Source organism: Zonotrichia leucophrys, chromosome 13 (genome assembly GCF_028769735.1).
Source record: "Zonotrichia leucophrys gambelii isolate GWCS_2022_RI chromosome 13, RI_Zleu_2.0, whole genome shotgun sequence".
Taxonomy (NCBI): Eukaryota; Metazoa; Chordata; class Aves; order Passeriformes; family Passerellidae; genus Zonotrichia; species Zonotrichia leucophrys.
Window position 1 is genome coordinate 7,218,571 of NC_088183.1, and position 26,757 is coordinate 7,245,327.

General features: G+C 42.7%; 1 protein-coding gene across 1 annotated transcript in view; it reads left to right on the forward strand.

The window, feature by feature from the left end:
* Positions 1–26,757, forward strand: part of ADAMTS2 (ADAM metallopeptidase with thrombospondin type 1 motif 2) — a 170,555-nt gene that overhangs the window by 127,696 nt on the left and 16,102 nt on the right. The window contains exons 6-12 of the mRNA XM_064725057.1: positions 7,924–8,080; positions 8,904–9,009; positions 10,628–10,771; positions 13,278–13,410; positions 14,869–14,982; positions 21,953–22,098; positions 23,503–23,678. Of these exons, the coding sequence (XP_064581127.1) occupies positions 7,924–8,080; positions 8,904–9,009; positions 10,628–10,771; positions 13,278–13,410; positions 14,869–14,982; positions 21,953–22,098; positions 23,503–23,678 (976 nt within the window). The remainder of the gene's footprint in view (positions 1–7,923; positions 8,081–8,903; positions 9,010–10,627; positions 10,772–13,277; positions 13,411–14,868; positions 14,983–21,952; positions 22,099–23,502; positions 23,679–26,757) is intronic.

Below are 26,757 nucleotides of genomic sequence, written 5' to 3' on the forward strand. Positions count from 1 at the left end.
GGTACTCCACTCTTTCAAATGTACTTATATTTTAATATTCTCAAACACAGGCAAGTGTACATGCAGAAGTTTCAGTAATTTCAGGAACAGCATTAATATGTGTAAGATGGAAAAATGGAACATATTCCTTGGCGATCACATGCTGAAATTACTTCGGGGATGAATTGAAAAGATCTGACATGGTTTTACTGAATTAGCACTTTGTGTGAGTTATCACCTCAGGACTTTGAGGGGGTGGCAGGCTGAGCCCTGCCAAGGGCACCAGGCTTGGGCTCTGGCTGGGTGGTGTTTGGGGAGCAGGCAGAGTGTGGCTGGGCTGGGGCTGGGGTAGATTTGCAGGACTTTGCAGGAGCTGCCAGCCCTTCCCTGACTCCCCACTTTTCTCTTAGTACTTCCTGCAAATGATGTACCACAGACTGATGTGAAGGCTTCAGCTGTGCCTTGCTGCTGCCCACTCATTTATCAATTCCATCATTAGATAGAAAAATATGTTCTGCAAAGGCTGCTCCATATCTGTGTTGGCTTCAGAAGTCACAATGCATTTCTCTGCATTTTCTTGACATTGACTTCCAAAGTCACTGGCTTTTTTGATGGGATGGGATACTGCAAGTAAGTAAACAGGGTTCATGCAGTGCATTTTTCTTCAAATGGGAAAAAAATGAGCTGGCTCATTTCTGCCTTTTTGACTTCAGTAGTAGGAAGATTGGTTCCAAATTTTGGCAACTGCGGGTATATTTGAGATTAATATAATTCAATGTTTGTGCAAATTATTCCACTTAGACCTATTTTGGTTGTAACAGCTCTATAATACAGCTAGCTCTAGAATACTCAGGGAAATAAGCAAAGCAACCACGAGCACCAAGTGCAGAGGAGGTTGCAAGAGATGAGCTGAGCATGCATTTAAAAGCCCTGACTGGTTATTCTAAAATTTGTTTGGAAACATTTAAACACTGAGCACTGCATAAAATCCTCTCATCGCCTCTTTGAGGTGAATGAATAAAGATTATTATTCCCATTTTACAGCTAAAAAAACAAAGATGTTAAGTGTTATTTTCCAAGGCCACACGGAAGGCCACTGGCAGGCTGGGGATAAGACCTCATAAATTCCTGGCTGCAGCCCCACGCTCTGTCCACTGACAATGGTGACTCTGTGTGCAGATGAGCTGCCCCTGCACAGCACAGAGGAAAGCACAGGTTAGCTGGGATGGATGTAATTAATTCAGTGATTAATGAAAAAACACTTGGAAAGAATTTTGCAGGGACTGCAGGTTTTCAATAAATGCAGCCCCCTGAGGATTTGTGAGGGAAATGTGAGTGTGGCAGCGCAGGACACCCTGAGCTCTCCTCTGGCACCATGCACAGCCTGAGTGTATTCAGCCTGGAGCAGGGTGGGATGGGCTGAGGGATGCTGGCTGTGCTCCGTGGCATCTGGAAATGCAACCAGGAGGGAGAGAAAAGCCACATAAGCTGTAAACCAGTGCTGGCATCAAAACAAGTGGCTGGACTCTGACCATGTGTTAGCTTGGTCAGAGTGAAAGAAGAACCTGACTACCACTGCAGAGAGCCTCTCAAATAGCTGCGAGGAGGGAAGAAAACCCTTTGAGGTAGCAGTTGAAGAAGAAGGTGCTATGGGATGGATGCCTGCAACCTCATAGGACAGGACTGTCCAACTGAGAAGGAATTTTCAATTTTGTATATCTGAGACATTAGCAGAGCTCCTGCTGCCTACACTGGGGACAGGGCTTTACCTTTGATATTTTCATACAATGATGCTCTCTTTATCTCTGCCATCTGACCTTTTCATGTCTAAGCTTGATACAAGCAGGGGAGATGTTCCTGGTTCAGCCAGGATGGAAGTGCTGGTTCAGTCTGAGTCAGGTTCTTCTTGATCTCTGTTTCCCATAAGGCAGCCTTGGAAGCACAAATCAGGTTTATTCCTTAAATCTGGTGTTTGTCTTTACTATTTTGCTGTTGACCCTGATGTTTCCCTGGAGGGAAAGGGATGAGCACCTCCACCTCTCCCACTAAAGTGCAAAGGCTCTGGCTGAGAGCACCTGTGCCTGGCAATGCAAGGAGGTTTTAGCTGCACATTAGGGCCATGAGCAGCTGTGCTTGGAATGAACCTCATCTAGTCCAGCTCCCCTGCTCAGAGCAAGGTCACCTGGAGCAGGTTGTTCAGGACTTTGTCCAGCTTGGTTTTGAATATTTCCAGAGACTCAATAACCTCTCTGGACAACCCTTCCCAATGTTTGGCCACTCTTATGGTAAAATACGGTAACACTCCTAAATGCTTTTTTTCTTGCCTATTGCCTCTTCTCCTTTCTCTGGGTCCCACTTTCCAGACTGTCTCAGTCATCTTTATTCCCTGCCCAATAGGTTTTTAAATCTATTGAAATCTTCCTGAGCCTCCTCCAGCCTCTCCTTGTACTAGCTCATGAATGTGAGTTGAGTATCTTTTTTTTCCACTGACATTGGTAGATGCAGAAGACCTGAAAGAATCAGCAGGAATCAAGCCCTGACCTTACAGATGTGTCTGAAGATGGAGTTGTTGACCCCAGCATTTGGCCATGTCCAGTAACCAGTTCTGCACAGGCTGAGTTGCAAGGCCAGGACCTACATATGATGTAGCATTTTGGCAGCTGTTCATATTTTTGCACTGTTTTCATATGTTTCATATGAGGATAAAGAGAAGAGATATTGCCATCCTGAATTTTATCTGGGTGAATTGTTGAATTCCCTTATTTCTATATTAGACTTAGAGTTTATAAAAAAGTTTCCTAGTGTGTTTTGTTGGGACCTTGAAGAATGTGGAGCTGGCTGATAGCATAAACAGTACTTTGTACTCCTGATCTGCTTACATTTATACAGAATAAGATACTGAAAAATGTTTACAAACTGCTGCCATAAGAAAGCTTTACAAATCCCTTGAATGAGAAATGACAGTTTGCTGAATGAGCTATTTTTGTTAGTTTGGTTACCATGGACATTCAATAATTGTATTTATTTATCTTTTGCTTGCCTTGTTCAGGATGAAAGAAGAATATAGGAGTTATAATCCAATATCCAATGAGCAATAGAAATGCCAAGTAGAAGCAATGTAAACAGTGTGTTTTGCAGAGATTTTACACATTCAGGAAGGGAAAGTCATATGTTAAATTGTTTCCTGAACGTGTGCACTGCTGTGGTCCAACTTTTCCTGCTATAGTTTGAAGCCTGTCATGTTAAGAATATTTCTGCTCCTCCTGGAGCTACTGAAGAGCTGCAAAGCCTTCTCCGTTGGTTCTCTTGGAGCACCACCTAATGGATGAGTTAGGAAAGGTCCCAAGCTTCTGACCAGCCTAAATTTCTTATATTCTTATCACCAGGTACCTGCTCATCATCACTTTTGCAAAGTTGTACCCAGTGCTGCCAAATATCAGTTAAATGAAATATTTGTTTAAGGGGAGCTGCCATTCTGTGTGTGACTCCAGTGTGTCTTTCCCATGGGCTGGCAGCTTGAACATTCTTGAATGGCTTGGGTAGAATGTAGACTAATTTTGCAGCTTTCTTCTAAGATAACTTTGACATTGTTAAAGAAAAAAGAAATACTTATTTCTTCCTTTCCCCACAATCTCCAATCTCCACAAGTATTTTAAGGACTTTCCACAGCTTCATGAATGACTTGTTCTTCAGTGTGTTCATATGAGAGAACTGATAACATCCCAAAGGATAAGAAGGTTCAGAGACCTCTCTGGCTTTCAACCACTTCTTACTGCCCTGCTTTGCCTCTTTGTATGAATGATAACGGTAATTGCAACTCAGTTGTCTTCTTCTTTTTTTTTTTTTTTTTTTTTTTTTTTTTTTTGGTTTTGTTTTTGGTTGTTGTTGCTTCCATCTAAGAAGGAAGAGAGTGAAGAAGAAATGAAGGCAGAATCAAAAAAAGGAAGGGAAATGTGCAGCATAGGTAGATGTTTAGTTTCCCAGAGAAAAGGCCTCAGCTAGTTCTGTAGGGCAGAATGTCCTCGTCACCCTCTGTGGTATCTCCTCGCCTGGGGGATGTTTTCCCAGCTGAGCCCTTTCCACTTCTTGGCCAACATCTCCATCTGTTTCCATCAGCAGTTCATAGATATTTTTGCTTTTCTTGCTGTGAGAAGGAAAGTTTCTCTTTCCACTGGCAGTTTTCCTGCTGATCAGCTGAGTAATGCTCTCCACAGGCCTGCTGTCCTGCTTGGAAAGAGGTCCTTCCCAGCCAGGTCAGAGCTCCCAGCCAGCTGCAGGACCTGTGGGTTGCTGGCAGTGTGAGCCCTTTGCTGGCCAAGAGTAACACCTACACCTCTTCTCCATGTGCAGCCTGCTGGCCCCCAGTTTCCCCTGTTTGCTGTGTGACAAGAGGGATTTTACCTTTCAGCCCTTATTACAGCACACAGCTCATCTCTTTTCCTCTTCCTTATTTGCTTTGTCCACTTAATAAAATATCTGGGCTCTGATGAAAGCCCACATTGGTTTCCAAAAGAAAATATTATTAAGTGTTATCTGATATCTCTACAAGAGTAATTTTTGGACAACATCCTTCTAAAACATATGACATCTGCCCTGTCTACTAACAAGCTCTGCCTGGTCCCACAATCTCCCAGACTCCTTTCTTCAGGACAGCAGCATCTATCTGTAAAGACAAGGCAGCTGGAAAAGTGGATAAAATTCTATACAAAGGCATGCCTGGCTTAGAAGTCTCTGACCCAAAGACCACTGGAGCATTGGAGGTTCTTTGGAGGGAAACACTAATTCCCTTCCCTGGCCATGGCATTGCCTGCTGTCAGGAGAGGACCATGGTGTTCGTGGTTCTTCAGTCTCAGCCAGTGCAGTTGCACAGCACAGTGAGCTTGACTCCCTGATGGTTCCCCAGACATGCAATATTTGCTGTTAGCACTGATGGAGCCTTTCTGATCTGAAAGTCTTTGGCAAATTGCAGAAAGTGGATGTTCAGGTGAAAATTTGCTAGGAATCAAGTGGGTTTCTCTTTTCAGGCTGTTCCATTACAGTGGGGAAAGACAAGGGATTAGTGACCAGATGACTTGAGTGCTCAGTGGACTTGGAGTACTCAGCAGACAGACTGAGTTTTTCCTCTCACTCTTTGAAGTCCTCCTCACTTACAGGACCTAGACTTGCTACATTCATAGCACACGGACACTCAAAATAATTGGCTTCCTACTGGATGTCTTGTTTCCCAGCTTAAAGAGCAGTAAGGCTCAGTTTTATGATAAAGTTGTGTCGTTGGCAAAAAGTTGGGTCAGCTAAAACATATTTTCTAGGACTTGTGTGTTCTCAGTTTCCCCTTTTATGTGAAAGGGTTTTTTTTTCTTTCTCCCTATTGTGTTAGATGCAAAAACCCCACCATGCTCCACGTTATCCACTTGGTCCAACTTCATTTGCTTGAAGACAAACTCTAAAATCAGTGTTTTGATAAGTAAGCATTGAGGTTCTCTTGGACTGAGCCTGTGGTTTTGCTCCTGGAATGGACTCAGAATCCAGTGAAGGAGTTGTTGACTCATGGCAATGCCAGGGCAGGGCCTGAGCCACGGGAGCTGCTGCTCTGCTGTGCCAGACTGCTCTGGCCCCTGGCAGACTCGATGTTAATCAGAGCAGCGCTGAAACCTGCTCCCTTGGTTCATTCAGAGACAAACATTTTGCTTTTGTGATAAACACCAACAAGGGCTTGGTTTAGCGGGCAGGGAAGAGATGACAGAGGGCAGCTATAAAGCAGTGGTTATTAGGAAATAATTGACATTTTATTTTCTGTGCTTTTTTGCTGATCATGCAAATTCAAGACTTCTTTGCAAATAATTGGATACCCTTAAACAAAGCATATGTTGATAGGGTGTGTGTTTTCATTGTTTTCTGATCATTGTGTCTTAAATAATGCAATTTTTCATTTGATAGAATGTACACAAGGAGGTCATTATGAAATAAGGAAGTATTAGCAAACATCAGAAAGTATTAGAAAACTAGAGGTTTCTCAACTTCATTTTGCGGCATTCTTTGCTTTTGAGTCTTGCAGTCAGATACTTTTATTGAGCTCCTTGAAGGAATTGATCTTTTTTGCGCAGTTTTAGAGAAATAAGAGTGAAGGTGATATAGATAAGTTTTGTGTTTGTTTGCTTGTTTGTTTTTGTTTTACCACTGATGGATGTTATTAAAGATCTCAGCAACAGTCAAACCCTTTTAACAGACTAGGATTTTTCTTGGAGAGCCAGGATTTTGCCCTGTATTAGTAACTCAAAGTTTGTTTAAGTATGTTCTTATAAATATACAAAGATTCAATAAAGGCACCACAACTGTCCCACCATTTTAAATACAGTTATTAGTTCAATTTCCAAGGGAATTATGGCTGGAAGCAGTATGATCCAATACAGGATTATATTACAACTTTTTCATTCCACAGTGGTATCAGAGTCCAAACTGTGCTCTATTTGGTTTATAAATTTGTTTTTCTGAACATTTGCAGAATTGTAATATCTTAGTTTAGCCAAAATCAGACCTCAGTTTGGCAGACACTTGTTTTATCAATTCCAGTTGTTCCTCCACAACCCTTTGAGGGTTTTCTTTTTCATGTAGTCAATACTCTATGTACTCCATCATGCATTCAATTAGAGGACACGTCAAATACATCTGTATTTAAACATGAATTGTATTACTTCTCTCTTATTTTTGGCATAGGCTAAGTTTTGCTCTACATTAAGTATTTTGGAATGACAAATGCTTGCAGTACAGTATAGCATCTAAACTGTAATGGGTTTTGTTATGATTACAGTGTTGTCATGGTAATATAATTTTTGCAAATGAAAAGCCAGGGTTCACATCTGTAGTTCTTACAAATCTTGGAAGTCCTGGGACAGGTCAGTTAGTCATACATTCTGGAGTATCCCACATACAATAAGCTTTACAAAGTCTTAGCAGGGCGCAGTATCAAGCAGAATTAGCTGAGAGCTCCTAAGAAAGTACTACTAAAAAAAAAAAAAACCAGAAAAAAAAGAAGAGGCAAATGTAATAGTTGGATTTTAAAATACCTTTCTCTTCCTTGCTCAAGAGAACTGTTCTTTGCACCTCACCTAACACTTCAGCTCACTGGAACCAGCCAAGCTGTGTCAGTGCACCACCCATGTAACCTGTGGTTTACATGGAGAATGGCATCCCTCAGTGGGAAGTTGTGTTCTACCTTCTGAACGATCTTCAGATGAGTAATGGGATAAAGAAAATGCAATTTAAAAGACAGTCACTGAGAATGTCCATTTCTGGAAGTAATGGTTCAAGTACAGCTGAAAAAGTGGACTTGGTTTTACACCAACAGAGCATCCAAGAATGTGCCAAGGTCTGCCAGAACAGCCTAAGCATCTCCATTTCATGACAAAAGCAGTGATGGACAGGACACGGTGCTGGCTCTCTGCAGTTGTTGTGATAGGCTTTTCTTGGCCATTAGGCATTGATCATCCCCACACTGGGTCAGTCTGTCCTGGTTGAGTCTGTTGTGGTTCCAAAAGGGACGTGGGCTCCATCAGGAACTGTGTATCCAGTCTGGAAGTGATGATAAAGAGATGATAAAGAGATGTAAACTGATGCCAGGGTTGCATAGAAATAATAAGAGTGCCCAACCCAGTATCAGTTTTGTCATTAAAATACCCATCTTTTTATTTCTTGTCTATTTTTAAAATTTTGTTACATCTGAGATCTCATAAATGCAGAATTCGCAATCTAACCATGAATTTAGCTATTCTATTGCTTCCTTGATCCAGTAAAATTTGTTTCTGAAGTGTAAGTATCTCTTAATTAAGAACAAACTTGTAATGGAAATGGGATGCTTAGTCAAGTGCCTGAAAAAGTTGGGAAAAAAATTGCCTACACTTCTAATAAATAACTCTTGGTGTAATTTTTTTCCCATTGTGACTGCAGTCCATGAGTCTGATAGAGATTGGGAACCCCTCCCAAAGCCTGGAGAACGTGTGTCGTTGGGCCTACCTGCAGCAGAAACCCGACACGGGGCACGCCGAGTACCATGATCACGCCATCTTCCTCACCAGGCAGGATTTTGGTCCATCAGGCATGCAAGGTGTGTGCCTGGCTTTGGTTTGCATTTGCATTTATTAATGAGCCAGGCTAACCACGTGAAGTTTAACTGTACATCTTTTGCTGAGCTGTGCTCAGTGTTATCTCTCCCCAAGAGCTCTGTGCTGGGCCATTCTCAGTTGTAGCTGCTTTATTTGTTATTTGATTCTTTCTTACTGATTATCTATTGGATCATTTTTGTGTTCTCACTGAAGCAAAGAAAATGGGATACATATGTAAACAGTCCTGGAAATGCCCCAAGATTAAATAATAGATTTTGTGTTTTAAAAGTTTCAAAGCTGTTGCTGTGTTACAGCCAAATTGCAAGAAATGTTGTTATGGAGAGGTTTGGAACAGCAGGGCCAAGTACTGTCCCCTTTTTCCTTTTTTGAGACCTCTGCCTCCTGTGAGATCAGGTTTTTCACCAGATGGGAGAAATCTCAGAACTTTCCCATTGGTTTTGAGTTGGCCAGAACTGCTGTCAACACAGGGATGGGGCTTTGCTACCTGAGGGGTGGTGTTGGGCTCCTCCATCAGCAGCACGTGGTGCTCTTTGCCTCTGTTGTCTTATGCACTTAGGAAAGGCGACTGTAGGGCAGTCCAAGAGGTGACAAGAATTTCCTTGGTGAGCCAGGAAGTTTTCATTTGTTCAAGGCTGGTTTCGCCTGTTTCCTAGATGAAGGAGCACATCATTAAAAGTTTGGGGGCAGAGGACCACTTCAACTATACTTGAGTCACAACAAAGGAAAGAGCTCACCCTAGAACTTCCCACCACGCTGATTTTTCTGTACTTGTTCATTTTCTGAAACCCTTGGTGCTTCTCACAGGCTATGCCCCCGTCACTGGGATGTGCCATCCTGTCCGGAGCTGCACTCTCAACCATGAAGATGGGTTTTCATCTGCATTTGTGGTGGCTCATGAAACTGGACATGTGTGAGTACAACTGGACATCTGTGTTGTGCCTTAAATGGTTTTTGGTACTAACAAATGCTGTTGACATTGAACAGATGCAACTGTTGTTAAGAAACAATATTTAGAGTTTAGAGCTCTGGTTTTGAGTCTCAGCTCTCACAAAGCTTTTTTTATGATCTTAAATAAGCTTTATATTTTGGGATTTTCAAATGGGAAAAAATAATACCAAAATATCTTCCAGGGCTGCTGTGGGACTAGATTGAATGATGTATTATAGTCTCCTGGCGGAAATAAAAAGTACCCATAATAAAGAAATATGAATTCACTGAGGCAGTGGAACACAGTATTCTTGCAAGCAATCCATACTAAATAAGCACATAATCTGTATATGTTAGTGCTGATAAAGGAAACAATACTGTATAGAAGCAAGGTGCCAAGCACTGCAGTTCCAACTGTTCTATATATCTCATATAAAAAATGTAATCCTTTTACCTGTTGACGTGATTTGAACCGATGCCTGAGCAGCAGTTGTCAGAGCTTTGGCTTTTCCCAGATCTTTTTAGTTTCTCTGTTCTCCCTCCAGAGAACTCCCACTGATTTCCCATTTTCTCTTTGGTAGAATAACAGGTACCAGAAGGCTTTTTCTGAACAGTTTCCATCTATTCTGTTTTTCCTGAGAAAGCCTGCAGGCCCTTTCTCTTTTTTTAAACAATGAAGTGCCAAAATTTATTGAAATCACCATAAACATATCTCTTAGTTAGACAGAGACACCTATTTGAGACTCAGATAGTATTCGATTCCAGAATTTTTGAATTAGGAATGAAAAGAACACAGCATGGACTTTAAAAGAGACTGCAGAAAGTTTGTAATCCCTCAAGTCATATTCAGCCCCAATGTGTTGATTTGGTTTAACTATGGACATATATTGCCCACATTAGTCCAATAGTGCTTATTAAAAATACAGTATAAGATTCTAACAAAGGAAAGGATCAAATATATTAATAATAAATCCAAAAAGAAATTTTAAACCATCTGTAATTTGGGGTAATTTTCTAGAGAGCATCCACCGCTTTCCAGGCTGTTTCACATTTAAACAATGTGGGATTGCTCCTGGGCAACAGCAGCAGCTTGTCTGAACTAGCGTTCTCTGTGCTGCCTTTCTTTATTTCCATGCAAAACAATTGTCTGCAGTTGCAAAATACTTTGAATCAAGCTAAGGTGTGATTTTTTTAGAAGAGTTATATAAAGCCCTGAATAGCTCCAGATTAGAGCCTGGGAACGTTTCTGTTAGAATTCCTGGAGGGTGGGCAGGCTCAGTAATTCAGAAATGGATTCACATTTAGCTGTAGTAATTCACAAATGTGTGTGTGCACAAAGCCCACAAAAGGCATTTTTAGGTTTTTTTTGAAAGTGGATTAGGCTGATGACATGAAGGTACTCGCCAGGGTCAATCCTTCCATGTGGGAGTTACTCTTGACCAGCTCTAGCTCCGTCCTCACCCTTATTCCCCATGAATTGCTCATGTGAACAAGGGCAGTGGGAGTTCAGAACCTTGCTGGCACCAAGCCCTGGTGACATGGGGAGGGACAGCACTCAGAGCCCACCCACAACATCACCTCTGTGTCTCTGTTGGGGGCAGTTTAGGAATGGAGCACGACGGCCAAGGGAACCGCTGTGGGGACGAGGTCCGGCTGGGCAGCATCATGGCCCCCCTGGTGCAGGCAGCCTTCCACCGCTTCCACTGGTCCCGCTGCAGCCAGCAGGAGCTGAACCGCTACCTCCAGTGAGTAACACTGCCTACAGCGAGTACTGCTACCTCCAGTGGGTAGCGCTGCCTCCAGTGGGTAGCGCTGCCTCCAGTGAGTAACACTGCCTCCAGTGAGTAACACTGCCTACAGTGAGTTACACTGCCTACAGTGAGTACTGTTACCTCCAGTGAGTAACACTGCCTCCAGTGAGTAACACTGCCTCCAGTGAGTGACACTACCTACAGTGAGTTACACTGCCTACAGTGAGTACTGCTACCCCCAGTGAGTACTGCTCCCTCCAGTGAGTACTGCTATCCCCCAGTGAGTACTGCTACCTCCAGTGAGTACTGTTACCTCCAGTGAGTACCGCTCCCTCCAGTGAGTACCACTGGGCAGCCCTGGCCCTCCTTGAGGGAACGCTTCTGCCTCTCGCCTTCACTTTGATGGCAGCCTGTCAGATTCACATTTTCTGAAAACTCCCTTCACCCAGGATTTTTCTTCTGGGAAGCTGAGAAGCTTCAGAGAAAAGAGATACAATTCTTATCTCATTTGATTCTCCTGTGTTTTGCTCCTTTGGAATGTGTTTGGAGATTGTTTACCCACAGATGACTGTTTTATTGGTTTTTGATGTGGGTTGTTTTCACTCATTGTCCAATCAGTGCCAACTCTGTTGGGACTCTGGAGACAGTCATGAGGTTTCATTATTATCATTTTAGCCTTCTGTAAGTATCCTTTCTGTATTCCTTAGTATAGTATAATATTCTTTAATATAACATAGTATCATAAAGTAATAAATTAGCCTTCTGAGAGCATGGAGTCAGATTCATCATTCCTTCCTTCATTGGGGCACCCCGCAAATGCAATATCAACCCATTCTAAATTATTCTCATTTCATTTATGTCTGTTTGTTTTCTGGACATTGAGGGTGTATTTGCTGTCCTCTCAGGGGTGATGGAAGGCCCTGTTATGAATCTCATTGCAAACTTTCCTCCCTCCCTACTCTAATCTCTAGCTGAGCGCTGCCTTGGCTACCCAGCAGTGTCGTGTCTGTCTTGCCATTTGTTGCTTATGATATCTGTCAGTGACAAGATGGTGCTGCCTAGAGAGGAAAATCTGCCCTTCAAGTGCTCAGGGCTTTTCTTGACTTTAGTAGATATCTGAAGAGCATACATGGTTCCAGAATCAGGTCTTCAGTTGTTAATTTTTCTTTCAGTACCTTAAATGCAAAAGCTGTTTAAACAGCTTCATCCATGCCCCTTGCATTCCTTTTTGGACCTGACACTTCAGGCATTAGATCTGTGTAGAGTTCCCTGACAAATTCTGTTGTTTATGACCTTTTATTTTTGCTCCTTACAGAAAAAACCCTCCCCTTATTATGTGCAAATTTTACAAAAAATATGGGAAAGCTACCACCATAACCAGCAAAAGCTGAAAATGAGTAGGAAAAAAGTAGAGCAAAATACATGAAGTAAACATGAGTCAGTCTTTTTGTCAGTATTTTTATTATTGTAGATATCTTAGGCGTGGCAATAAAGAATAAAAACATTGTGAGGGAAGTGTGATTGTTTCAATTAGCAAGATCCTCCAGAGCTTTAGCCATTAAATAAAAATCATCTGGCCTAGAGGGCTGCTTTATGTTCTTTTAAATACAACTATTTATAAAATGTCTTATAACAAAGCAGAATGATGGTTTGCTTTGAAGTAAATCTAACCTCAAAATTCTGCTTTCAGCTATTGGTAACTTCAAGGCAACCTTAATGATTGCCAGGATAGGCTCGTGTATGGTGTCCTCATGTCTGTTAAATAACTGGGAGACATTTCAGAGATCCTGTGGACTGGGTTGGTGTTGTGAATAAACCAGTTCTTACACTGTGTTAACCATTTGGTGGGATTGGCATCAGGCCTTGAGCTGGCATGACTTGGTCAGATGTAATTCTACAGGCTGTTCTCTTTAGGAGAAGAGGAGAAACTTCCACATTGATCACACAGAAAGAAAACTCATTTTAAACTATGGATGGAGTTGGGAGTGATGAGGAGAAGCAGAGAGAGGGAACAAACCCTACTGAAGTCTGTAAATGAGTCACTGCTTCTCAGGGAGGACACAGGGAAGCTGTAAGCTCAGTGGTATTCTGGGCTGGTTACCCTGGCCTCTGCTTTTGAAACCTCATTTGAGAGACAGCTGCAGGCAGCAAGAAATTCCGCAAATGGAAAATTAATTAAACTTTCTTTTCTTCCTGGTCTCATGTGGATTCTTCCTTTGATTCTTTTCACATAAGGGGCCTGGAGACGGATAGGAATTTACCTGCAAGCTAAATGGAAATTACAATGGAAGGGCTTCAAAAAAAGATGTGTAGAATCCATTGAAGGTAGATACGACATGCTAAAGTGAATGTGACCATAATTGTGATATTAGCTGCTCTTCAGGATCAGGATCTGAGAAATTGCAGGCTCTATTTTGTTTGGAACAAAAAGGCAACGAAACCACAAACACTGTGCAAGCCTCACAGCCCCATCTGTTCCTGTAATTGTTGCCTGTTGCAGCTCCTACGATTGTCTGCGGGATGATCCCTTCGAACACGACTGGCCCTCCCTTCCACAGCTGCCAGGGATTCACTACTCCATGAATGAGCAGTGCCGCTTTGACTTCGGGCTGGGATACATGATGTGCACAGCTGTGAGTACTTAACTTTAGCTGCTGCTGTTTCTCATCCAGGCGTGCTCTAAGTGTCTCTGAAATGTCCTTAAAAGGGACAGTGTAGTGAAGCCCACAGTGAAAGATGCTGTGCCTTCTTATCTGTAAGCAAGGATTAACAACTGGATGTTGACATATATGTTATTCTAAATATCTCTTATTTTTTGTCTTTTTCTAACTGGAGTTACAGAAGTAATTATTTTGCAGTTTCATAAATATCTGTAGTTGTCAAGCAAACAAACTTGCTGTGTTATTGAGCCTCCTCTTGCTGGCAGCTGGTTATTTTGCTACAAAACTCCCACCCGGATGTGAAGGAGATGGATTTGCTGCCACATCTCGTAGTGCTAGCACAGGGCAGCATGCTTTTATGATCCAATTTTATGGAAAGTGTGATGTATTTTGATACCTTGCAAGAGAAAATAGGCATCACAGCGAGTAAAGCAACTTGTAAGGGCTCTTGTGACACGGCTGGCTCTTGTGTATGAGGAAAATAAGAGGCAAAGTCTAAGTTTAAAGCAAGGCAAGTTTATTGCTATTCTCAGCGGACTGGCCTCAGAAAATAAAGTCTTCTGCAGCAGGGCTGTGTCTCCCACCTCCAGCCCCTCAAGTAGAACTAAATATTAAATGGAAAGAGATGTTTTCAGCTGCTGGCAGCTGCTGACACATAACATTTCTGCTTTCATTCCCATCTGCAGGAATATATGAGCCGAGCAGTGTCCCTAGATAATGGATGAGGACCTTTACAGCATGAGCTGTAGTGTTGTGTCTTTACTCAATTCCCTCTGAAGCTGCCTTGGAAGAATGTCCCAGCCAAAGAGAATCTTTTCTTACAGCCATCCTGCAGAGCCTGGGAGATGGAGGCTTTCTATTTTTCTTTGTTCAGAATAGCCAAAAGCATGTCCAGACATCATGATTTAGTATGTTTTGTGGTGGGTGCTTCCCATCCTATCCTACAGAAGCCTTTGCATTGTAGGTAAAATGCTGATTTATTCTTTGGATTGGGGACCTCATCTCAAATTTCCATCCCCCTAAGAAGGGGATTACAACAGCTGAGCTGAAGTCTGAGCAGCTCATTTCCATCTCCCATGGGTGCACAAGGATTTTTTGCTTTGTTTGCCAAAGGAAGCAGCCCCATTTGGAGAAGCTGTAAGAAAAGGCAGTGTGTGTCTCACTGCCTGAGCAAACTGGTTGGTCATTTGTGTAAAACTATTTTTGTTTGACTTTATTCCATCTCATGCAGATGGGATCTCACCTCAGAGTCATGATTCTGTATGCTCAAATATTCAATCCACAGACATCACGGTGCTCCTCAGGGATCAGCACCAACAGCTGGAATTTTACACCTAGGAAAGGAACCCCCCCATCTGCAGCTCCTGTTGCAGTTTCCAGTGGGAGCTCTCTCAAACATCATCCACTCTGATTTTGTTTTGTGTGTTCCAGTTCCGTACATTTGATCCCTGCAAGCAGCTGTGGTGCAGCCACCCCGAGAACCCCTATTTCTGCAAAACCAAGAAAGGGCCTCCGCTGGACGGGACCATGTGTGCACCAGGGAAGGTGAGAGCTGTGCACCCACACACCTGTGTGTGTTCATGTGTGTTTGTGTGCAGCTGGGGATGTTCCCCTCAAAATCAAGAGGAGAAAGAGGAGACCCTGTCTGGAGGACCTGAGGTTTGCTAAGATGTGGGGCAAACTCCTGAGGGCAAGTGATGTGCTGAGAATTAGCTCAGCTGGTTGGAGCTTGGTGTGAATAGCACATGGGTTTGGTCCCTGTAGGGGCCATTGACTCAAGAGCTGGACTTGCCTATCCTTGTGGGTCCCATCCAACTCAGAATATTCTGTGATTCTGAGCAGTGTGAGGGGAGGACATGGGGTGAGGGCTGGTGTGTCCTGCTTGGCCGCTCTGTGACCATTAAACCCCATCCTCAGGCAGGTCATGGCAGGATCTGCCCCACACAAGTCTCTGTGGCAAAGCCAAAATGGGGAAATTTCCTCTCTCCTATGACTCTTTTGAGGTCAGGGTGTTTGCTTGGACCAGCAATGTTGCCATGGTGCTGCCTGGCCTCCCTAATACAGAGAGCAGTGGGAGCTGGAGAAACATCCAAGCCACGGCCCTGGAGCTTCCCGGAGGGAAGGGATGGATGTGGGAGCTGAGTGCCAGCTAGAGAGAACCCACACGGCAGCCCAGAGGGGCTGTGAGCAGAGAAGGGCAGATCTGTGGAGGCGGATGTGCAGGTTTGATGAGAGCCCAGGGAGGCACGAGGAGCAGTGCAGGGATGTGTGGGGTGGCAAAGGCTCAGAGAGCTCTGGCCACGCAGCCACCGCGCTGGAGCCACTCCTGGTTCTCCTCCCTGGAGATCACACTCTGCTCACTCTGGGTCTGAGCTCCAAATCCTTTGAAGTCTGATGAAAAAAATCTGGCTTCCCTGGGCTTTGGATGCAGTGACTGAGGGGGAGAGGAAGATGTCGCTACTTGGAAAGGTTTTTTTACAACCAGTGTATGACATCATTGATGCGATAAATGAACCATATTAGCAGCTGCTGTTATGGCTTGAAAAGTCTTTTTTATGAAAAAGTGATGTTAAATTAATTCCCCAGCAAGTCACGCTCTATTCAAACCACTCCCTTCTGGTTTTCTCTTCTTTAAATTATTCCTGTTACAAAAGCTTTGTTTCTGATTAAATTTTTTTTTAAAAAAACTAGATTACAATCCAAAATTTTAGACAATTTATTTGGATGCACTTTTCTCTATTTTGATTTTTATATTAAAAATATTCATGACTCCCAACTGAAAAAGAAAAAAGTTATATTCCATTTTGTTGCATCACCCTCTTCCCTGCACTCTTCATTCATATTAGTACTTGAACAGAAATGAGGAGAAAAAAGGAATTTGTAACCCTACAGTTAAGGATCTGTCAGTGCTTCCATTATAAACAGTTTGTCAGGATATTATGCAACTCAGCTGTAAAAATTTTCTTTGGACTGGAACTTGGGATCCAAGGCTTCAGCAAGCTGTGCAGACAGCCAGGCTTTTGAGCTCTGCAGAGATGCAAGAGAGTATGTGCACATTCTGAAGTAGATGATAGGACTCTGTTTTATTCTCAAGGGAGCTGTCCCAGTTTTTTGATAAATAAACTTGCTGCCACCTTCCAGAAGAACCTGAGAAAATGATGTAAAATGAAAACCATTTTATTAGATAAAGCTCAGCAGTCTGAACTAAATGGTGTAGGTTTTTTAAAATAGTATGAGTTCTGGAGGTTATATAGCTGACTTTATGTGTCTGAGCTCAGCATTTGACCAGTGTATTTATTAGATGTTGGTGTTTTTAATACAGGTACATCAGATCAATGCTTTTACATCTGTTCCTTTCCTTTTCATCTCTGCACTTGATTTTGCCTTCCCCTGTTCACTCTCTTCACCAACTGGGGCAATACCAGAGGCTCCTGCCTGAATGCATGGGGCTGTAAAATGCATTTATTGCCCAAAGCTGGGACTCAGTTGCTGTGGGGCAGCTTCCCTTCAGGTACATCTCCCAGGATAACTCATCAGCACTTGAGAAAAATGGAAAATAATTTCAAACATAATCACCTATTTTCTTTGGAATCATGCCAGAAAAGAAAAGTACAGAAACATAAGCAATTAAAGATGTTGATTGAGAAAGATTCATTTGTTTCCCACTTTAGAGACTTGCAGTTTTCATGATTTCATACCACTAATTCCCAGGGCCTATTTTAAGCTCAAAACCAATCACAACTCTGCTGATGTGTCACAGAAACATCCTGGCTTTGCTGCAGCTGAGGGGACGGGATGCCAGGAATGAAAGTGGTGCTGGGGAGGCGGTGCGTGGATGTTCTCACCTAGGGCTGGTGTTCACATAACTGAAAACTGATCCCAAATCCAGCAAGATGCCATGGAGGAGAATCCAGTCCAGCTGCCTCCTTCCCAACTGATGGTCAAGGGGCAAGCCACGTGGGAGATGTGAAATCTGGAGGATATTTTGGCAGGCAGAATGGGAAGGGACGTGTGTCTGCATACCCAGGCTGTGTCCTGCATGTCCCAGACATTACCCTTTGAAAGGGAAGATGAGAGTTTCTAATGCTGTCTATACATGTCTATGTATGTGTACAGATAATGTTATATATATATATATATATATATATAAATACACATATACTTATGTAAATACATATATATTTATGTAAATGTTTGTAAGCTTTTCTGTGCCTGTGGTCATATGAACTAAGTTGCCAAAAGAGTGAGGTTCTGCCATTTTGAAAACTTCTTAATATGTCTTCTTGTGCAAGTGGAGATGCTGAGCAACTATTATGTTAATTGGCAGCAAACTAATATTTGCTGGGTTTAAAGAAAAAAAAATAACATATTCTCCTGGACCTTCCCAGTCAGAAAACTACTATTTTGGCAGAATCCTAAAGGAAATAGAATAATTTATACTGCTCCCAGTGTATTATTTAAAACCAGATAGAGTTTTCAACAACAAGAGGGAAGTTTCTATCAGTTTTGTGAGGCTTTGGTGATGCAGCCCCTTGCTATGGTCACATTACCTTCCACAAAATAACTCCAGTGTGTAAAGTTAAGCACATGGAGGTTCAGAGTCTTACTGTGGAGTAACAGACACTCCATAAATTGCTGTAGTAAACCATGCAGACAAGATATAACTGTGCAAAGCTTAACTCTGCCCAGCATTCTGTAGATTGAAAGAAAACATATGCTGTCAGCTGACAATTTATTTACTTGTATACAATTCTGTCAGCTCTACCATTAGCCTCAGGCTTCTGAATCCAGGCAAAGTTCAGAAATCTATCATCAGTTTTTGTTATTCCATTTTTTAAAAATATTACTCTTCTGGGGAGACATTTATGTCGGCTGAAGTAGCTAACTGCTCTCCACAGGGTAGAAATAAAACCCGGAGTCAGTCACGCAGGGAGATCACATGTTTGAGTCCATCTGCTTGCTGCAGTGACTAACATCAAGGTTTGCAGCACCTGAGCCTCCTTTTTTTTCTTTTCTTGGAGAGAGGTTAAGAGCCTGGTAGCTGCCCCTGCCAACCAAGCTGATGTTGCTCTTGGGTTTGGCTTCTGTGCCAAGGATCCAGCACAAGCCTAGCAGGTCTTCTCTTTGCTTGCACTGTGCTAATGAGATGATCTGAGTAAAACTTGGAATGATCTTTTATTGTGTCAGGAAAGGAAGGGAATGGTTAAATATTGAAATAAATAGATAGTTTTGAGAAGAAAGATGGACCAAGAAAAGAGGGTTCTGAAAACACTAATGTGTACTCAAAGCAATGCAGTTAATTTCCCACTGAGAAAGCTGACCTCAGCTTCTCTTGGAGACAGGAGACAGATGGGTGAGTGTGTGCTGTGTTAGTCACCACAGGAATGGAGAACACTTGCTTCTCCACTGAAGAAACTTTTACTGCCTCAGAGTAGTCCTCAGTGTTGGAACTTTCAGTTCATCCCTTGCAACCAATTATTTCAAACAGATGGAGCAGAGCGAGCCAGGCTGCGTGTGATGGGGAATGCAAATAAATCAGTAACCCCCTCCTGATGGGACCCCAGGACAGTGAGGAGAACTGAGCACCCCAGCCTTGCTGCAGTATGAGGGGTTACTTGGTAGATACTGGAGCATCAAGTGAGATCAGAGAGGTGCCCACTGGTGCCCAGTATAAAATAGTTACAGATACCCACAGAAGATCTTCAAGTCTTTTCTTGGAAAATTGACTTGCAGATGTGTTAAGCCCACAGGAACACACTGGCTCTTTTTTTGGCATCCACAGCAGTTGTTTCAAAGAACTGCTGAAAACAGCAGTGGAATGTTTTACTGCAAGAAATTTAAGCTCCCTCTCCTGGAAATTGCACTTGTTTTGGACTGCCCTGTTTGCCAGAAAAATAGGCGAGACTGCAAGAAGTCATCTTCAACTAAGAAAACGATTTGCATTTACCCATTTTTTTCTCATTTAAAAAAGAAAATTGCTTTAATATGCTTCATTCTTTAAGTGAAACCCTCTGTTTGCAAAGGGAATAGTGCTTGAAATTGGCTCTTTTCCACCTCATTATGTAGTTAATGTAGTAGCAATAGGAAGGGTTGGCTTTAACTTCCTTTATTACACTGGAGATTGCTCTGTCTCTGGTTTTACCTTCTCATGCATTTTCTTGCACGGATCTGCACAGAGTAAGATTCATTAGTGAATCATTTTGTTTTCTGTAGGCTTCTTTCTTTTAATCCACAAAAAAAAAAGGCAGAGTTGGGCATGACTCATTTTACACAAATGCTTCTCTCCTAATAGCTCTGCCTCAAATTCCCAACAATCAGCATCTGACCAGCTTCTGCACTGAAAATCAGTGCTGCTCTTCTCTTTACACAGCAAAGTCAATAACATAATTCCATGTTTGCCTTCCAGTTGAGGGACCAGTCTCAATGTCAGAGAGGGGGTTTATTAGAGGTTGTTGCAAACCTACATCCTGCTGGAAGCACAGTGTCATCACACGTCTCTCCCTCTCCTCCATGAGTCCAAGCACTGGATTCTGGATGATCACACAATGAACATAGGCTAAATGGCTCCTGAAATGGATTTGGTCACTGCTGTGGAACTTACACCTGAGAGATGCAGCAGCCTGATAAAAGGATGTGTGAGCAAGCACAGATCAGGAGCTGTCACTTCACATCTGCTTGCAAGCCCAGCTGAAATGTCTATTGACAAGCTGAGACGCTGCCAGCTTCCCCCACATCACTGAATGGTCCCCTGGCAGCACAGGGCCCCACGACTCAAACTGTTTGTTCAAACAAACCTCTCTAAAGCCATAAGTAAACAGTCCCTGAAGGGTACAGCCCTGAGCTTCTAAATCAAAAAAAGCAAAGGACATATTAGCATTTTGCATTTCTTTCATGCTTTGCTGAATTATCTCTTGTTCTGTCAAACATCTAAGAAAAATCTGCCCATTACAGCTCTGGAGCAGGATTGGTGTAATTGGCTTTGTGGTAACTCATCTATTTCAATAGGTTTTGACTTTGAATATCTGAAGTCATGGGAAAGAAAAAAAATAGTTGAAACCTAATTTTTACTCTCTCTTCTACTCCTTGTCCAACCAAATCAGCCCCAAAATAAATTGCATGAATATAGGCCAGTCACTGAGCAGATTAGTGAACCAGTAAGCTGTGCCTTGTCACCATTCTAATGATTCCCTCTTGAAATTCAGCATTATTAATGATTATCCTTCACTTTTAGATTTGCCTTCCAGATCACTAATCACTCTCTGCTCAAGAACACTCTCCTGTTATATATCTTCTGATTTTGTTTTTGCTGGCAGCATGCATTTAGCCATATGCTTGTCTTGTGCAGCCTGCCAAATTCCTGCGTTCCAGGGCTTGTTAAGCTGTGTAAAATGTTGTTGTTGACTTGAATGTTAAGGAAAGTAAGTGACTGATTTCACTTGTTGTTGCAGCCATCTGTGCTCCTGAGCCAGAGCTCTCATCCCAGCAGTAACCGTTAACGCAGGCAAACTGTGACAGCCTCATGCAAAGTCGTTTGTTTGCTGGAATATATTTTCCAGCACCCACACTTCATCAGTAGACTTTTATGAAAGCAGAAATAGTACTGAAAGGGGCCAGAATCTTGTGATCCTTGAGAAGAATTCTTTGTGACTTCAGCTGAGAAAAAAATTCCATGATTAGGGCCTGGAGAAATTGGTGGAAAGGCATTGACAGGTTTCTTTAACAGGAGATGACAGTAGAGATGATCAGTACTGGAGTTATGAAGCCTTTTAAAGAAATAAAATAAATCCCTTAATAGTTTGGGGAATGTAGCAAATTTTGTGTTTCAGCTGCAGTGGAATGACTGTATTAAAAGCCAGGTAAAAGAAAGGAGAAAGTGTGGTAGGGCGTGATGAACTGTGCAGCTGCAGGACTGCTCAGGGCTGTCCCTAAGGAATGCCTTCTGGTTTTTTGGTCAGGTCTACCATGAGATCTCCAGGGAGACACTGCAAAAGCTTTTAATTAATAGCATTAATTAAAAGCATTAATAGTCTACAATGGGAGCTTGCTTTAATTCCTTGACACTGCTCATTGCATTTATAATAGGAATATGTGTGTGGATTTGGGAGTGGCTGGGCAGGATGGTGCTGTGGCCACAGCTCCTGACAGTGCTGCTTGAAGAGGCTGCAGGCAGTAGTGGAGGCAGGATGTTACTGTTAGATTTGGGATTCTGCCATTTCCCTTAAATGATATCCCTGCTGCAGACAGGTGATGAGGAAATGTAACACTGACAACAGTTTAACAAACTTGGTAGACTTGAAACCTGCGTGCATACATGTGCATACTGACATGTAAGGTTGTAAAATCTGAGTGAGTTTGGGATCATGGGCACAATCTGACAGCAAGTCCCTCTACTTTCTTCTGGAGAGGTGAAAAAAATCCAGAACTTGCACTGAAAATTAAAATGTGTGGTACAACAGCTTCTCATCAGATGTAAGTTAATAATCTAATCATTCTGACATCCGATTCTCTCTTTCAGCACTGCTTTAAAGGTCACTGCATCTGGCTCACACCAGACATCCTGAAGCAGGATGGGCACTGGGGGGCTTGGAGCAAGTTTGGCTCTTGCTCCCGCACGTGTGGCACCGGGGTGAAGTACAGGACCCGGCAGTGTGACAACCCACAGTAAGTGACACCCCATGGTGGGGGGCTCCACTGGTGTGTGTGCACAGGGATCCTCAGGGCATGGCCAGGACAGCAGTGTAGGAAAGGATGCTGAGTGGTGTTTGTTAAAGCTGACCCGTAGCATACGTTGTCAGAAATTCTACTTTTGGCCCTTAGCAAGTCATGAATCATCTTTATTTCTCAGTTTATCCATCCATTAAACTGGTTATGCAGTTACAAGGACTAATACAGTACTATGTAAAGCATAAGTAAAAGTTTATGGTCCTATATATCTCTTTTTAAAGTGTGAGTATGAAATAATAGCAGTGATTGACCGGATTTTTTTAAAACCTTTTAAAAAGTTTTCTTTAATCCACCTTTTAGGATATTTCAACAAGAAGATCTTAAAATATTTTAAAACTGGTTTGATTCCAAGTTGGAACAAAGGTCCTGAGATCAGAACTTTCCTCAAAGTTAATTTTAGGAATTTGAATTGTCTTGCTTTAATAACTTACATATGGGTCATCTAGATAATGTAGAATGATTCAATTTCAGTAACAGTGGAAGTAAAGAATAGTTAATAAAGATTGGTATATAAATATGATAGGAAATGTGTAATTATTGCTATCTTAGTGTGGTATCATAAAATGTCAAGATCTTAACAGCAAGGACTAAAACAATTGTTGGGATTAAATGATTTTAACAGAGAGTACTTTTAACATTGAATTTCTTGGTTTGTTGATAAAGCAATTGAACTTGGCTAGTATTAAAAATCATCTTATCATTGATTTGTTTTTTTTTTTTTAAATTGAGTTTTATGAAGCAGCATTTTCCAATGGAAATTGTTCTGTTAAGAAAACATTTGCCAGTTCTCTTTTCAGCCTTTATAACTTTGGCAACAGAGAAGTGACCTTTATAATTGTGGGCACAGCTTTAGTTGTAAAACCTATTTGCATGTAGGAAAAGCCTAACATGCTATTTAAAACATTTTCTGTGTTTCCTGGAAGAAAATGAAAACCCAGCTACAGGTCCTGAGCTCTGCATTGCCAGATGTGCCAGGGATCTGGTGCACATCTGCCTGGGGGCACACACTGGGCTGGGCTGCTCTGCCTTTGCTGCTGCATTAGGGGTGAATGTGAATGAGTTCTGCTGTGCTTTCCTTTCCTGGCTACACCAAGAAAAAGGCTTTTCTTGCCTTTATCAAGTAGTTTAAACCTCTTCTTGCAGAAGTTACTTTTTAACAGCTAAATAATGACAGTGGGTTTTGAAAGGAAATACGTATTTCACGTATCAGAAATTCAGGCCTAGCTTCATCAACTGCCTGCTGACATGACTGGGAAACAAATGGCTCCTCAAAATATTTAATAGACACTTCATTAATGAAATAAAAGCAAAACTAACCATGGGCTTCTCTGCCTGTCTCAGTCCTGCCAACGGAGGCCGCACATGTGTGGGGCCGAGCTACGAATTCCAGCTGTGCAACACCCAGGAGTGTCCCAAGGACTTTGAGGACTTCAGAGAGGAGCAGTGCCGGCAGTGGGACCCCTACTTTGAGTACCAGAACACCAAACATCACTGGCTGCCCTATGAACATGTTGATGGTGAGCAGCCCCTCTCCTGTGAAAGCTAAATTCAAATACAAATTACAAATATGAATAAAAATTATATAGGGAGGGCTAAAACTTCTTCCCAGGAAATCATGCCTCCTAAATCTGTTAGGAGGTGTTTGGAGGGATCAGTGAGTATCAGTGTATGAGTGACTCAATTTGTACAATGCACTTGGATTTTCAAATAACTTTGGACACTGTTCCCCAGTGCCAGCTGTTAAATGGATTCACCATGAGATAAAAGGGAATAGTTTTGTATGGGAGGATGACCCACTCTGAGAGACCTTGTGAAAGTAGGGAACACAAGAAGGCAAAGGAAGTTTGGTGTTAATGAATGCCAGTAATGGATGTGGGGGTAAAAAGTGGTGTGTGTGTGGATGGTGGGCTCTGAAGAGAAAGGCTGGGAATAACTTTAGGAAAAGACCAGTTCAGTGACTGGGAAGGGACAGATGGAGAGCACAACCTGCCCCCATGTACTTGCACATTGAGCCTGCACTTTAAATGCTCAGCCAATGCAGCTCAGGTTGTGCCCATCATCTCACTGCTGCCCAAGCTGCTAAAACACCCACAGCTGAACTCCAGCCAGAATAAAGCAAACATAAATAATGACTTCTGGGTGAGGAGAGTTTAAATAAACCAGGACTTTTCACCCTGGAAAAGCAAGGATGTAGATTAAAAAGATAGAGTTACAGAGTTGGGAGTGGCCCAGAGAGACTGAACGTGGAATGATTATTGAGTTTCTCATAACACGAGCCTGGGAACATCAAATAAAATTATCAGGTGGCAGATTTAAAACAAATAAGAGGAAAGGCTTAATAGAAAGCATCTAATTATCTTGAAATTCACTGCCACAGAAGACTGCTGATGCCAGAAAGTTTTAGAAATTATTTTGAAAAATTCTTGACAGTTCTACAGTCCATTAAGAGCCATTAAACACCAAGTCATGATTTTGGAAGTCCCCAAGCTGCAGTGTAGGAGGAACTGGGAGAATATTCTGAAAAAAAGGTTTCCAGTTTGTTCCTGTCTTCCTCCAAACGCTGCTGGCACTGTTGGAGGCAGCTGTTGGGTTGGATGGGTGCTGGCTCTCAGACCAGCAAGGTCGACAGAGATCACCTCCTAGAACAAAAATGTTCCTGTTCCTGTTAATGCCTCAGCTTAACTGTCAGTGCAAGTGCAGCTGGTTGCTTTGGGCCGTGTCTGCTCTTGCCAGAAAACACTCTGAGATGTTTTAGCAAACAAAGAGGCAGAGGGCAATGAGTCTCAGCTTGTTGAATGAGCAGTGTGAGCTGCTCACTGTTTTTGAACCCCAACACCTTACTTGAATGGCAAATTCTTGAGGGCAGGGTTGGCCTGGCAAGGGGCAGGTTCTGAGCACCCACCCCATCCTCAGCCCAGCTGCCCTTGCTGGGAGGGGAAGGGTCACTTTGGGTGAATCATTTTGCATTCCAGTGAGAGGATCCTCTGCCAGAAATTAATAGCAAATTCCTTACAATTAATTTGCCTGACTTTCTTCCCAAATAGTTCTCAGAGTTCCCTCATTCTTTTCATGCCATCTTGGTCAGTTTGTCAGTCTGGGATTTTCAAAGGCACAGACACAGCCTCACAGCTTAATTTCATGAAATAGCTTTGCTGGCACAGGGTGGAGGGATGAAGGCTGTGGTCTGCAGGACCTTTGCTTATGATTTAGCCTTTGGAGCAGTCTGCTGCAAAGACCAGTGAAACAAATCAGATTTTTTTCAATTAAATTCAATGGCTTCTGGGTCAGAAACCAGCTCATTGATGTCTGAGCACTGATCCCTGGGCACTGCTGGTTTCCAATATAACTGTGGTATAACTGCAGCCACCTTGAGAGTTACATTTACCTGGGCAGGGTTATTAGAGGGAACAGCTTTTGTGTGAAAATAAGGCCAGAGACAAGCTTATGCTGGAACTCTAATCTATTCAAAACTCCCTTTTGTAAGGATAAGGCATATCAGTGGCATACTTGTGAGGATAATGCAGTTGTGGCTCAGAAGTGACATAAATCCATACACTTCACAGGCAGCTCAGCTGGACGTGTCTGACACATTGTGCAGGGCAGAGGAACAGAGAGGAGAGCCTCATGCTGTGGGCAGAGAAAAGCCACTGAGCTGGGGTACACCAGTGTGCTCAGTGTGTCCTTGAGCATCTCATGCCCCGTTGTCTCCTGTTCCAGGCCCTCTGAGCCCCCAGGTCCTCACCCTGCTATGCTCACAGGCTGCTGCATCTCCCTGTGCATCTGCCAGGGCAGCAGGGAGGGACTCTGGCCATGAGCTCCCAGCCTGGGTTAAATGAGAAGGACTCAGAGAGCAGGGACTGGACAGACACACCATCATATCCATGCTCCTGCACCTCTACTGTGCCCAGCACCAGTGAATAGCACAGGAAGAAAATAATTCTTTGCAATAGCAGGGTCTAATTTAGCAGCACTTACACATTTACTGTTCTATGGAGCAGTGAGAGCAGAACCATCTCTAAAATGAAGCCCTTGTGCAGAGCTGTTGGCACCCAGTGAGACCTGCTGACATTTTCATTTAATCACAGGCAGTGAATGTGTGCTGTGTGTGGGGTGGGGGTGGCTGCATACCCAGGGGTGCTGTGTGCACATCCATCCTGTGCACAGCTTAATGTTTCTAATATATACATTAGGACTGTCGTTATTATGATCTTAATAGTCTCCTATTAAGAATTTGCACAAACAAGGTACCTGTTTTAATAGACTAGACCCTGGATTTTCAGCATGGCTTCTCTGCATGGTTTGGGAGCAGTAGCAAAGGTCTCTGATGTACCAATACCCAGTGGCTTTGAGGACACCAACAGCAATAACAAGGACTTTATAAAAAGAGGGCAGAGGCCATGGAACTGTACAGGGGAAGAATGCAAAGGGCCTGTGAAGATTTATTTCAGTTGAACTGCTACAATGGAAAGGTTGTTATTGTTTTAAATGGTGGGAAAAGCACTCCAACTTTTAATCATGTTAAAATAGCAGAATCTCTATTTGTTTCATCTAGCAGAAAGGCCATCTGCTCTGCAGTGCCAAGGAAAGCATAGTGAA